At 36.6% G+C, this 15,231-nt stretch overlaps 2 protein-coding genes across 2 annotated transcripts in view; one reads left to right on the top strand and one right to left on the bottom strand.

Annotated features, from left to right (window-relative positions):
• The window catches only part of LOC126970627 (uncharacterized), a 26,174-nt gene extending 18,897 nt beyond the window's left edge, over positions 1-7,277 (top strand). Inside the window, exons 9-10 of the mRNA XM_050816694.1 lie at positions 2,884-3,053; positions 6,894-7,277. Of these exons, the coding sequence (XP_050672651.1) occupies positions 2,884-3,053; positions 6,894-7,234 (511 nt within the window). The 3' untranslated portion in view covers positions 7,235-7,277. The remainder of the gene's footprint in view (positions 1-2,883; positions 3,054-6,893) is intronic.
• LOC126970666 (circadian clock-controlled protein daywake-like) overlaps positions 7,274-15,231 on the bottom strand; it is a 22,689-nt gene continuing 14,731 nt past the window's right edge. Inside the window, exons 3-5 of the mRNA XM_050816754.1 lie at positions 11,029-11,165; positions 9,239-9,388; positions 7,274-7,711 (exon numbers count right to left, since the gene is read on the bottom strand). Of these exons, the coding sequence (XP_050672711.1) occupies positions 7,545-7,711; positions 9,239-9,388; positions 11,029-11,165 (454 nt within the window). The 3' untranslated portion in view covers positions 7,274-7,544. The remainder of the gene's footprint in view (positions 7,712-9,238; positions 9,389-11,028; positions 11,166-15,231) is intronic.

Raw genomic sequence — 15,231 nt, 5'->3', positions numbered from 1 at the left:
TAGAATGGAATGAATGAATGAAGGTTGTATTTGATAGTTAGTTGAAGGATGAAGTTTGATTGACAGAGTAGGTAAACGAAGTGAAATTTGAGTTATTTGATGGGTTTAGCTGTATGGCTCGATATAATAATAAAATTAAAAATACAGTCGACGACATTAAATCTGGCTGGTCGATGTGAAATAGCTTTAGTGACCTTTTACATCCGACGTTTTACATCCGGACAGCAAGATGACTTTTACGTCGGAATACATTTAAATTAGGCTTTCGACTCTGAGTCAACTTCCGTGAATGCCATATTGCGAGGAATTTTTGCGAAGGTTGCTTGAAGTTTTGTTTTTATTGTGGAACCCTAAGTATATTAAAAAAAATATAAATTTTAGATGTGGCCTCAAGATTTTTGTTGTTGTCATTGCAAAACTACCCAGACTCCATTCATTTTTAAGTACATACACGTCGTATAGCTCCTTATTATACCAACGTCCATTGTATATTCTTACATACTTAATAATTATAGTAGAGTGTCCGAATAGTTTAAAACGGATGGCGTAGATCTTCACCATCCGTTGAATGAAAAAACATCTAAAACAATATGTCGCGAGTGAATTTAAATTTCAAAAAAGACTTTCTTACATTTTCACTCATTTTTTAAAGAGAATATTACAAAACTCTTTTTGATGTCTGTGTTTGTAGTAAACTAATTATAATAAATTTTGACCCGATCACTGCCGCCAATTTAAACAGTCTCACCAAACGCCACTAATTTAAATTTCTTCCTCACCTGGATGTGTCGTTTTCTTCCACGCTTCGGTTTTCAAGAATTTTTCTGCCATGTACAATCAACAAATTCTTGAATGAAATTTCTTGTGCGGTGTTTCCAAGACGATAAGATATAAATTGAAAATTTGCGCGTTTGTTTTTTTTTATGTAAGAGGGGGCAAACGGGCAAGAGGCTCACGGGATGGGGAGAGGTGAGGCAATCGCCCATGGACATTCGCAACATCAGGTGTGTTAAGAAATGCGTTGCCGGCCTTTAAGGTGGAAGTATGCTTTTTTCTTGAAGGTCCCTAAGCCGTATATGTTCGGGAAAACCGCAGCCGGTAATTGATTCCACAAAGTGGCTGTTCACACCCGAACAGCTCCTCTGAGCACTCCCCGTGATAAATGCGGTAGAAGATGCAGAGAGAACCTACATCTCTACAACAACCGTAGAATCACCTAGAAGGCTGTCAACGATTTTTCGCCTGGTGTACAAGAGAGTCTTGGTGGCGGTGATCACCTTACATCATGCGTGATATATTCTATTCAATTTAAAAAAAAAATCTGTCGTCCGATTGTAACTTATTTATTTTTAATAACAATAATTTAAATTATTAGAAGATTATTTATAGATATGGTTTATCTTATCGCCTTCGATCGGACGTTTGATTACGTAGTTAATCTATAGGAACTAATTAATTATATAATTAAGAAAACATAATATTATATTTAAGTATGAGTTAATTCTCCTTCGTGCGTGTTTGTAGAGTTCAACTCTTTTGACAACTACAACATTCTAGATTTAAAAAATGTACGTTAGCTTGTTTGACTTTTAATTGTTTTTTCATTCGGCTTTAAAAGTAAACATGAATACATTGAAAACAAGAGTAATTTTTTTTATAGTAGCAGGAACCTGCGAATGAATATTGCGAGCTGTACTCGTATCGTAGAAGAACTGAGCTGCGAGACTTGGTTTTTTTACAAGTTTTGTTTGGTAAAAAACGTGGTTGCTATAACATAAATGACTTTCTTAATGATATGACAGATTGGGAATGGAGCGACCGGCCTCAGGCTATTTAATAATAAGTTTAATTGTACGATACTACTGTGTAATTATATTTTGTTTATAAAAAAAGCTTATTCAACGATCTAATCTTTATAATCTACCTTATTCGTCTGTAACACTTTCATTGATAATCATACAATATGAGGATTTGTAGCAGTAGAACTGGGTGTATGTTCAGTGCTCGACCGGGGTAGCAGTGCCTAGTAGCACACCTGTATCTGGAGTAGTAGTAGAACTAACTAAATGTGCCGTCACCTGTACTGCCACCCCATCTTATGATGCAAAAAGCGGTAGGTACACTGGAACAGTTGGTCGCCCTCTTGGAAGTAGAGCAGGTGTCCGGAATTTAGGATTATCGAGTCCTCACCCTGTCTTCGGACCTCAGATAACCCCACGACATCCCATCGTAGTCTGCTCAAAGCTTCATCCGGTTCCTCCAACTTGTCTTGACATTGTTTGTTGCCAGGGCCAATAGTCTACGTTTGTGGTAACGTTGCCGCACCCGGGGATTCTAAGCACCCCCTGTCCCATAGCTTATTTGGCTGCAACCGTGGCCACCACGAGCGGTGCCGCCGGGGACTGGGGGCCATATAGTGTCTGTCATGTTTTTTGGAGGGTTTGCCATAAACGCCACGCTTGGCAGGCGGGTAGGCGATCGCAGTTGATGGGGGTGCTCTTTTCGGAAGATGCTGCTGCCAGTTGATACTTCGTTGTTCCCTTAATCGCCTCTTACGACACCCACGGTAAGGAGATGGGGTGGTGCTATTCTGGTACTACACCACATACTGGAGTAATTTAATTAATATTTATAAGCACAGAAACACTCCCGTCTTAAGGACTCAGAATGACATACCTACTACTATGATATTATGTATTGTGGTATCCTAAGCTTTAGGTCGTTTCGTGAGGCGTTTCGATTCAGGTCATATTCTGTGTTGAACAGAACCTTACTCTTAACTTTAGGTTGCCCCTAATGAACATGTTTGTTCCGACATTTACCGACCTGCAAGCTAGTATTAGTACATAAACCATAAAAATTTTTCCTTAATTATTGTTTCAGTGCGATATTAAATCGTTTCTACTTCACTCCCGGAAGAAGTATCGATTACGGGGACTGTTCCTTGACTATAAGTTCTATCCAAGAAGAGGATATTGGGCAATGGACTTGTGCAGCAAAGCTTGCAGATGAAGTAATGGAAGCTAGAGATACTATAATGGTCTATGTTGCAGGTAAGAGAAGACGAACCTGCTGGTGGAATTATTGGATGTTAACATCCACACCTGGATGTATGTGTATTTTTCTTGGGAGTGGAGATGTTAAATTAGTAGGTTAAGGCGTGGCTAATAACCACCCTTCAAACACCTTGCCATGAAAGGCGTATTCTCCGTTACGGCTTCAGTATACGAATAACCAAAACTCGATTCGCATCACATATTTTTTTTAAAGAAATATAAGGAACGAGACGAGCAGGACGTTCAGCTGATGGTAAATGATGTGCCCTGCCCATTACAATGCAGTGCCGCTCAAGATTCTTGAATAACTCAAAGATTCTGAGCGGCACTACAAATTGCGCTCGTCACCTTGAGACATAAGATGTTTAGTCTCATTTGCCCAGTAATTTCTCTGGCTACGGTGCCCTTCAGACCGAAACACATTAATGATTCTACATTACTGCTTCACGGCAGATATAGGTGCCGTTGTGGTACCCATAATCCAGCTGGCATCCTGTGCAAAGGAGCCTTCCACTGGTAACACATTATTAATTAATATTTTTTTTATAAATGTTATAAAGGCTCCCAATAATTTTATTACTTGTTTTAAATACAAATAAATTATAATATTTTGGATCATTCATCAGCCTAAGATAGGTAACAATTATACCGAAAGTTTAGTTTGTTTGCCATCATTCGTTGATTCATCAGAGGATACCCTACCTCGCAGAACCTTTAGCCACGTAGACCGGTGACACTTCTAGAGCGAATACCTTTACCTCCACTGATTGAATCCCGAAATGCTGAAATGAATGCTGATTTTTTTTTTTTTTTGAGAGGAGGAAATACGGTTACGTATTTACGCCCCGGAACGGGGCGTAATATGTCGGACTCGAGTGTCCGCATAAGCGGACACCCCATACCGACTAAAACCTCCTCTGTGCTGTTAGCAGCCCTGGCTTTCACAGCGAAGTAGGACGTGGGCCGTGGAGGCCGCAAAGACTACGCAACAACAGTCGCGGGGCGTCTCCTAAGGAGACTCGAACCTCAGACCGGCTGGTGTGCTTGTGGGAAGGAGAGAGAATGAAAATGAAAATGAAGATGAAATGAAGATGAAAAGATGAGAAGAACACACTCGCCGGCGAGTGTGGTGATGTTATGTTAAGTGTGTGTGTATGTGTTTATGATTGTATGTATGTATGTTTGTATGTGTGTAAGTAGAGTAAATGTTAGTGTGCATGTATGTTTGTGTTTGTGTCTGTTTGTGGAGTGTGTTTGTGGTTGTGTAAGTGGTGTATGTCAGTCCGTCAGTCAGTCCGTGTGTGAGTGAGTGTAGTGAAACGATTACAGGACGAGGACTAACGTTTCGTCGGGTATCAAAACAATGTGTGGTGTATCTAGGGTACGGGCCGCTGGCCATCGTCAGAGTGACGAGTGCCAGTGGTTTGCGGTGGTTGACCGCGCCTACGCCTGCGAGGGCGGTGTGTTCGTGTCTGTGTCGGTGTTTGTGTGGGTGTCGCGTTCACGATGGTGATGTCGTCATCCGGGTCTACCGTTACGTGTCTGGGACGTCTTATTGGGTTGAGACTATGGTGAAGGGGGGTGTACCCGCATGCCTTCCTAACCAAGATGTTGGGATGGTTAGGCGCCTTGTCAAAGAAGCGTCGCGAGATCTCTTTAAGGTGTTGAGCTATCGTCGGAAGCTCTAGGTCGCGGTGAAGGTCAACGTTTCGGATGAACCACGGGGCTCCGGTTGCCATGCGCGTGAATTTATTTTGAACTACTTGCAAACGACGTAAGTAGCTCGGTCGGGTGTGGAATGCTGAATGCTGAAAATACTAGCTTTTACCTGCAACTTCGTCCGCGTTGAATAGTTACTTTGGGCAATTTTTTTTATTTCTTAGAATACTTTTCAAATAATAAACATACAAACTGCTATCACTGTGAACATTCTCTTTAATAGTATTTTCCTGTGAACTTTAATCTCCTATTTCATCCCCATGTAGGTCAAAGTTTCAAAAATGCTCGAACAAATGTTTATAAATTATTTTATCGAGTGCCTAAATACAAGGTTTTATGGTTTTATCTTCGATAATGATGAATTTTCATACAAACTGCCATCCCCTAATTTAACCCCTCCAATTATTTTTTTGTAATAAAAGGTAGCCTGTCTTTTTTCAAGCTCTAGTCTATCTCTGTACTAAATCTTATCAAAATCGGCTCAGTGGTATAGGCGTGAAAGCGGAACAAAGTTACATTCACATTTATAATATCAAGTAGGGATGTCAACGGTAAAAGCGCTATATAGGTGGCGCTAGGCCTCAGATGCTGGTGAAGTACCTTGGTCATCCAGACTCGAATTGGAAGCGAAAGAGGAGTCCACGAGATCAGATCTAGATTTTGCGTTGCTGGCCAGCAATTCACAAGAAAAAATATTGAGAGACAGATAGAAACAATGCCATAAGAGAGTGATGTGGAGAAAAGTGGTAGTTACAGTACTTGATAAGAAAATGTGGGGATGATTGTTGATGTGGAGAGGAGGAATGATAGGAGATTGACTGCACAAATTCATAGAGCTGATGTGGATGAACTTGATGGAATCAGTTTACCAGGCTAAGATAGATTAAGGACAATCAGATGAATTAATAACACTAATACATAATATTTCCATTGTAAGGCTTGTAAGTTCGTTACTAAATCACATCACAACCTGGATTGTCACAAACGTTAGATGTTTATTCTCTTAAATATTTAAACAAGCTTAGCTTAAGACTGATTTTTTATAATTCTTTGGACCTATATATTATATTATCTCGATCTCGAATCGACTATCGAAATCGGATCGGAAATGAGGAGATCCGTTGGAGAACCAAAGTCACCAATACAGCCCAAATGATTGCGAAACTGAACTGGCAGGGTACATAGCTCGACGGATAGATGGGCGTTGGGGCAGTAAGGTCGTCGAATGGCGACCACGTTCTGGAAGTCATAGTGTTGGTAGACAATATGGACCGACGATCTGGTCAATATCCCGCTAATACTTTGGATGAGGGCAGCGCAGGACCGATCGTCATGGCGATCTTTGGGGGAGGCCTTTGTGCAGCAGTGGACGTCTTCTGTCTGAAATGAAGAATGGTGATATATATTAAGGATGCTAGTCTTAGTTAAGAGCATGCATTGGTTTTTTAGCAAGGTAGGCTGTACTGTAGATATAACTAGTCATAGTTGGGCGTTAGTCGGACAGTACTATGTTTTGAGATCTACATGTTGAAGTTGTGTGTGTTTCACATATATTTGCCGGACCATTTGGTCAATGTAATACTTTAGTTTAATGAGTAGGTGTTCAATGGTACCTCCATTGAATACAATATCATCGATACAATATCAAATAGTATTGAATTAAAGCTCTGTTCAAACTGAGGCGAATAACGCACGGGAAGCGGGACGCGTTATAGCGTAATTCGCTCGCTCGCTTAGCCTCTCAAACTGACGCGACTTCCCGCGTGTCATTTTTGGTTCTTCAGTGGAGAAACAACATGCATTATGAGATCAAACAATCCCGCCAGGCGTCCCGCTCTTGTTTCGCTTCAACTTACGCGAGTAGTCGCTCACTCGCGTCAATTTGAACACGTCCATACAAGTTAGCTGACACAATCGGCGCGAGCGACTTCCGTCCCGCGTCCCGCGTGTTATTGGCTTAATAGAAGTTTGGTTATAGATTGACGAAACCAAATTGAACTAAAACAACCTTAACACTAGTGCTATATTTGTTAAGATTCTCAACGAGGTAGGGATTGTCTAATTGCCTATATGGTATGCACGCCCCTGGTCTTAGTTCTGTTCTCATCTTTGTTTTAGTTTCTGACCGTCGCTCTCCAGCAAGTATCATAGGAATGAGTATTGGTATCTCATTCCTAATCGTCGTCATTGTTGGATATGTTTGGTACAAACGTGGACCAGCTATTCCATTGCTGAGCCGAAACCCAAGAGAATCAGGCGGCATTGAGTTACAAGCGGCGTCAAATAGCCCAAGTATCGTGACGACCAGATTGAGTGGCTTTAGCAATAAACCCTTTGAAAGTAGATCTAGTAATGACAGCGAACATTCTGGTAGGTTCAGCAGTAGTAGTAATGAAACTACTGGTAGGTTGGATAGCGACAGGGTAGACTTACCACATCCACTTGCACCACGAATGTAAAATGAAACGCATAAAATTTATGTAAATAAAAAAATGAAGTATTTGTTGTAGTCTTATTTATTCCCGCTTACCTAACTGTAGCAAAACATTTCAGATTCATTGCTACATAGTCTATCGATAATTAAACTTATAAAAAAATAAAAAGAAATAAAAAAATAATTTACAGATATATGTTTGAAACAATATCATATCATGTCCCGCTGTCTAAAATTGACTGACAAATTTAGAAAATTAAAATAAATAAACAAACATTTAGTTGGTTGTTGGTAACGCTTCGTCAGACAATTTTAAACTTTAATATTATCACAGTTTAAGCTTTCGATTTGTATCCTTTGACCAGCCTTTGGACCGTGACTTTGGAGAAGAACTTATTGATTGCCTTAACGATGGTTTTTACGATTTGTTTGATGACTGGAGGGGCGAGGTCGTCCATGAGTTGGCGCCAGTTTTCGTTGGCGAACTTGAGTGTTGTCTCGGCTGTGAAAAGAAATAACATCATAAAATAAACTTCAGGCAAGAGTTTAAGTCACTTACAGTTTTTTATGACAGTAAGGGACGAGAAGAACAGGACGTTCAGCTGATGGTAATTGATACGCCCTGCCTTTAACAGTGCAGTGCCCCTCAGAATACGTGAGAAATCGAAAAATTCTTAAGGACACTACAATAATTGCACTCGACACCTTGTGACATAAGACAGTAATTTCACTAGCTACGGCGCCCTTAATATGTTCGTAAACATTTCCCAGTAGGAGGCTCTTTCGCACAGAATGCTGGCTAGATTATGGGTACCACAACGGCGTCTATTTCTGCCGTGAAGCAGTAATGTGTAAACATTAATGTGTTTCGGTCTGAAGGGCGCCGTAGCTAGTTAAATTACTGGACAAATGAGATTTGACATCTTTTGTCTCGTGGTGACGAACGCAACTGTAGCTCTGCAAATATTTTTTTTAAGGTTTTTCAAGAATCTTGAGCGGCACTACATTGTAGTAGGCAGGTCGTATCAATTACCATGAGCTGAAAGTCTTGCTCGTCTCGTCCCTTATTTTTATAAAAAAATATCTAAAAATCCATGAAAAAATGAGTTCGCTCCCAAAAGTCTGTGATCAACCCAGGAAGCAGCCATTTAGTTAGTTACTCCAACAAACCCATTTGTTGGAGTAACCGGCCAACCAAAAATGCAAAATGGATCCAATTAAGGAGTTTTGAAATCAATGCAGATAACGTTGCGGTTAATCATGTAAAGCATTCATGTCATTTCAAATATACTAGATGCTACTACCGCTTCGGAAATAACTGGCGCTCTGAGAGAGAAGAAGCGGCCCAAGAAACTCTCCTAGTATCCTTTTTTTGTGCTCTTTTTAATAAAAAATACAATATTTTACTGTCATTGTTATTGCTATAAAATAATCATAATCTAGACCCAGGCTGTCTGATCACTTAGATATTCAGATGTGAAGTAGTAGGATTTACGACAGAGCCATTTCTTTATAAAACATTTAAATTTATTAAAAGATAATGCCTGAACAGTGGCTGGGACTTTATTATAAAAGTATATATATTTAACATTGAAGCTATTATGTATCTTATGAAGCCTACTAGAATTAGTTACAAGCAATCCCTTATTTATTGTGTTATAATAATGAAAATCATAATTAAGAGCAAAAAGATATCGTGGTATGTCCTTCCTCTCCACCTCTTTCAAAAAAAAAGGAAAAATAAGTATTGTTTTAATACAGAACGCAATACGACAACCAGCTGACATTTTTAATTATGTTCATAACTATTCATACTGTTTTTATCTTACTGACCTTTCGTTTGATAATAAGGATAAATTCTCAACGCCGATGACGAATATTAAAATCAGATTTATGTGTGATTAATTTGATACAAATTCTTAAAACTATAGATTTGGTTACCGACTCGCGAAACGTGTTTTAAAAGCTGTATTTTTAATGGTTCTCTTTAAGGTCAAATCTTGATGTGACTTATGAGCGATGTAATTACCTAGTTGTTTGTTTCCCTCAAACAGGTTCTTAAAGTCGAAGGTAGTGGATTCAATCTCGTATTTGTAGTTCGGTGTTGCCAACTTGAAGTATTCGCCTTTGCCTTCTTTTACGTGCGTCAACTTGCTGATGATTTCGACGTCCACGTTTGCTGATAAGAAAGCATAATGTAAATATTTATTATAATTCAACCGCCATCTTTAAAAATGCCTGGTAAATCTGTGCAACCATATAACATATATTTTTTTTAAATATTAACACAATTTAGCCTCTTCTATGTGTGCAAGACAACAATATATTTTAAGATAACAATATACGTTAAACTTAGTTAAAAATACATAGATATATATAAGCATCCATCACTCGGAGACAAACATCCATATTCATCATATAAATGCTTGCACCTACCGGGATTCGAACCCGGGACCGATGGCTCAATAGGCAGAATTAGTAACCGCTGGGCAATATGGTCGTCATCTTGTAATGAATACTATATCCATTTTGAATTTTTTTGATTCGTCCTCACATAATGTAAGAACTAACAAAATTACACAAATTAAATCTGAAAACAAAATTTATTAATGATTCGGGACTCAAACCCGCGACCTCTCGCGTTCCGTGTGAACGCTCTTATTTAAAATGAGATTGTTATTTGAAATGCAGTAGTGCTAGCGAAACTCTCTAAGAAAAGCGATTGTATGAAACGTGCAGTCATTGATAGATTGACAGATGACGGCTATAATCTTGTAAAAAACGGAGATAGCCGAAATCCACTACGTTTTAAGCAACTGTTCGCTTTCCAACTTAGAAGGATTATACTTTTCTCTTTGACTGCCAATGTCAATTAATATAATATACAAACTTTGTGACGGCTTGAAAAAGTCCGGGTGTCAAAAGATCGTCCGATAATTGACATTGGAAATTTAATAACTAAATTATAATAGTTTGATTTTTACATTTCTCGTAGGTGCACTATAAAGTACTATGTTACTCGGTAGTTTGAATAATGGGATCATGGGCCAACATTTGACAGGAAAAAAGGTAATTCTCAAAATTCTTAATTTGAAAAATCAATTCGAAAATCACTTTATTCAAATAGGTCACGGATATGACACGTAAGAATGGCAAAAAATTTTTTTTTTTTCTTATTGAATTTACCGCTACTTCGTTAAGGGTTGAGCTAATGAGAGGAAGTAGCAAGAAATTCATTGTCACTCTTTTAAATTGACATTTACATTTTCATCGTTTTACAAATCATTTCAATTACAATCTATGTAAAATACTCAAACGTCAAATAGTCAATGCCTTACACGTGTAAGTCAAAAAAGTAAATGTAAATTGATATAAAACAAAAGTTATTGAGTACAGTAGCTGCATCAGCCACACACACCGGAAATAAATAGAGGTATTTTGTGAGCATTTTATAAGCGATATGTTTCAGTATCTAAGTTTGAGTTATGTACAAAACAGATGTGTTACTAAATTTAAAAGAATCGTTAAACGTGTGTGGGAAAGCTTACTATAGCATAAACGATTTTCTTAATGACGCCACAGACTGGGAATGAAGCGAACACCCTCAGGCTCTTTAATTATAAATGTTTATTATACGATATCACATTGTAATCCATAATTTTATAAATAAAAAAAAGCCCGCTGATCGCGCCCTTTTTTCTCAGGTCTAAGGCAGTCTATTTTGAATGGGTGGTAGTTTTTGACGTTCAATAAGTGATTTTGAATCCTATTTTGAATAAAAATATTTGATTTTGAATATAAAATGATATAAATACTTACAGACTTTGATGAGTGATGGTCCTTTACCCTTGATAGGTAGGATCAAAATTTTTCCGTCAGCAATGTACTCTCCAGTCAGACTGAGGTTCATTTTGAGGCCCAACTTGAATTTTTCTTCTAGTTCTCCGATGGTGACGCTGCAAATATTAAATTAAAACAATTATTCTCTCAAACGAGCAATTCTCGTATATACGAGCAATAATATTAATGTAGTTCGACGACTTGTATAGCCGAGTGGTTAGCGATCCTACCTACTAAGCTAGAGGTCACGGGTTCGAATCCCGGTAGGTGCAAGCAGTTATATGATGAATATGGATGTTTGTTTCCGAGTCATGGATGTTTAAATGTACTTATGTATGTTTATAGTATGTATTTATGTATGTTTAAGTAAGTTTATTGTATTCAATATATCGTTGTCTTGCAACCCATAACACAGGCTATATATGCTTAATTTGGGGCAAGATAATTTGTGTAAAAAGTGTGTCAATATTATTATTAATTCTATCTAACAAGGTTGCAAACAGTAGTAGTAGTATTTTTGGACGTTGAAATAGTAATTTGAAAATCCTATTTTGAAAAATAACATTTGAAATTTGAACTTATTTAACTACGTAATTACTCTTTTTTTATATGACACATCTTATCGTATATTTATGGCTACAAAAAAAAACATTTCCTTCATAAATAGACACTACTTTCCAACTATGACCCATTTTAACTTTGACTGACACTGACTATCGATGTGTCAGTAACTGTCTTATATCTTAGATCATTTATACGCCTAGTCTAGGCGTGAATTGCTCTAAATAGAACCTCTATTTAAAACAAAACACTAACACAAAGTGGCATACAAATCGCGAGTGTATGACATAGCTTGTAACGCACACTAAAATATTATTTCTGGCCTGTTTTTATCTGTTGCCTAACAGCAAGAGACTCATGTGTCATGTTTTTTCTTCGAGTATGTCCTTCGAGTTGTACGGATCTACAAGGAAAAAAACACAATGACCCTGAACAAGTTTCTGGAAAGTTACAAAGTTATATTGCGTTAAATAAACTAGGATGCCGCAGTCGCTCGAACGAAGCGAGGTAAACTAAGTCTTGTCTACAAAAACAAAACAAAATTAATCCACACAAAAACAATAAAAAGAATCTTTTGGAATTTGCAGTGCTACAATTAAAACTTATTGTGATTTGATCAATCGGCTCAATTTTTAAATAAATATAAAGAGCGTGTTAATTTAGAACAATTTGTAAATCATGTTTGTTTTTAATTATAATTATTGAATTCAAAATTCTGTCTCCACAATAACCTAGAAAATTTCGAAAGCTTTCTATGAGTTCAAAAATTTTTAAAATCGGTCCAGAAATGGCCGAGAAACAATTTAACACAAAAATTAATCGGAGTCACCGCGGTGGTAGTTCCGCTCAGCTTCGCTCAATAAAGATATTTTTGACCATACGATTAATGTACAAATTTACGCGTCTTATAAATAGTATTTTAATAATCCTTGGACCCGGAAAATAAACGATTAACATTATAAACACAGACGTGGAAATATTTAATTTTTCCAGCGTTTATTTATCAAAATGACAAATAAATATCAACTCTGTATATTTATCACTCTACTGATATTTATCTGAACATAAAATATTATAAATTTTATTACAATACACGTAATTTTTAAACAAAGGGCATTCATTGTTTTAAACAGAATCCTCGAAATTATAAGCATTTTCAAATATTATTAAGAACAATGTGATGTTTTAACAATATCGTAAGCGAATCACCGTTGACATAACAAATCATGTTCTGAGAGTAGGTACGAAATGTACGTTTGTCTGTCCATTTCAATCTGTGTTCAGTCTGTTCGATTGGACGGAGAGAATAAACATTTCTTGACACGTGGCGCAAGGGTTCAATTGAACCTTCTTTGCTTCACAGTTTAAAACGATGAAGTCGACATATTTGATCACAACTTACACAAAAAAAAATATATTAAATCAAGGGAGGCATGACCTCAATCTATTTTGTGTTAATTTATATTAATATTGTATTCTTAGATATATAAAATATTACAGTCCTTATTTTATTTCGTGGCATAATTTAATTGAATTGAGGCATCACTTACCATATCAATTGTTTTTGTATTATACTGTGTTTATATTAGTGTATACCTTGTTGGCGGAATTTTTATAAATCTAATATATAAAATTCTCATGTCGCGGTGTTTGTAGTTAAACTCCTTCGGAACGGCTTGACCGATTCTTCTGTAATTTTGAGTGCATATTGGGTAGGTCTGAGAATCGGACAACATCTATTTTTCATCCCCCTAAATGTTAAGGGTGGTCCACGCCAAATTTTTTTGGCATTTTTTTTAATTTGTTTGATTGTGAGTCAGCATTAAAAAATACATACAACTTTAAATTGTCATCCATCTACGATCAACAGTTACTGTTGTATCGCGATTTTAATATCGGCAATACAACGTTTTCTGGGTCAGCTAGTAAATAAATAAAAAACTCGAACTTCGAAACGGCTTGACCGATTCTTCTGTAATTTTGAGTGCATATTGGGTAGGTCTGAGAATCGGACAACATCTATTTTTCATCCCCCTAAATGTTAAGGGTGGTCCACGCCAAATTTTTTTGGCATTTTTTTTAATTTGTTTGATTGTGAGTCAGCATTAAAAAATACATACAACTTTAAATTGTCATCCATCTACGATCAACAGTTACTGTTGTATCGCGATTTTAATATCGGCAATACAACGTTTGCTGGGTCAGCTAGTAAATAAATAAAAAACTCTTTAGAATTTATGGATTATTTCGTGTTACATTTCATAGTAAAGATGCAAACCTCGAATGAAGCAAATTATTCACAATGCGATCAACTGGATGGCACCCCCTCCCCTGCGCAAAATCAGTTGCTCCGGTGACGCATTTAGGCACTTCCATTGAAATGACATGCACATTTGAAACACTATATTTATTAATAGTCAGCTTCTAACGAATGCTATTTATTGTCAACCATAAAATGTAATTTTTTCACGCTTTTTATTAGCTTCACCTGTATGTATTTTTGTTTGTAACCGACATTTCGCCGCGATTTTGACCTACTTTTAACGGCCAGATTTCGTTCAAACTTCGTAGATTTATCGATGACCGATGAAAATACATTGATTTGATAAAGTAATTCCATCTTAAAATTTTTGTGAATTTATATAATTTTCATCTATCGTCTCGTCTGTAAGGCATATATATTTTCCATTTTTTTTTCGGTTTTCTATAAAAATCTACTATTTATTAATAATTTGCTTACAATTTAAACACTTATAATTTTTTCACATAGCCTTCAAGTTCAATTTATACAAGGAACTGGCAAGAAGATGAACAGTTACTCTTAAATATGAATATTCACAATAGTAACTTAGCATTATCTATATATTATGTAAGAGATTTCCACCTGTAATAATAATAATATTGACACACTTTTACACAAATTATCTTGCCCCAAATTAGGCATTTATAGTCTGAGTTATGGGTTGTAAGACAACGATATATTTAATACAATATACTTACTAAAACATACATTAATACATATAAACATACATAAATACATATAAACATCCATGACTCGGAAACAAACATCCATATTCATCATATAAATGTTTGCACCTACCGGGATTCGAACACAGGACCTATAAATTGACTCATCACGATATCTCTGGAACCATAAGGCGTAGAGATTTAAAATTTGGTAGGAGTATTCCTTTCGCTGAATTATTCTGTTCCTAAGAATTTTAGGATATTCCACCCGAAGAGTTTTTTTTTAATTAGGAACAGAAGAACGTCTGTCGGGTCAGCTAGTATTATATTATATAATGTTAACAGTCTGACGAATAAGAAACTGATGAACAATAAAATAAAAATAGGAAAGCAATGTTTGAAAACATCAACGTCTCAAATATCTATACTAATAGTAATATACGGACAGCAGTTCGTTTCCTTCGGTTATACTGCGAAAACTACTGAACCGATCAGAATAATACTTATACCATTAGACGCAGCGTATTTCGAAGAAGGTTTTAGTATATCATTTATAGTGATAACTTATCAGGATCCTATATTGTTTTATTTAGAAATATGTATATAATTCGCGATACAAATAATTCAGTCAATGACATTTCATTACATATGATA

This window comes from Leptidea sinapis, chromosome 21, assembly GCF_905404315.1.
Source record: "Leptidea sinapis chromosome 21, ilLepSina1.1, whole genome shotgun sequence".
Lineage (NCBI taxonomy): Eukaryota > Metazoa > Arthropoda > Insecta > Lepidoptera > Pieridae > Leptidea > Leptidea sinapis.
The sequence above is the reverse complement of the archived record's forward strand: the minus strand, read 5'-3'. Positions and strand labels throughout refer to the sequence as shown.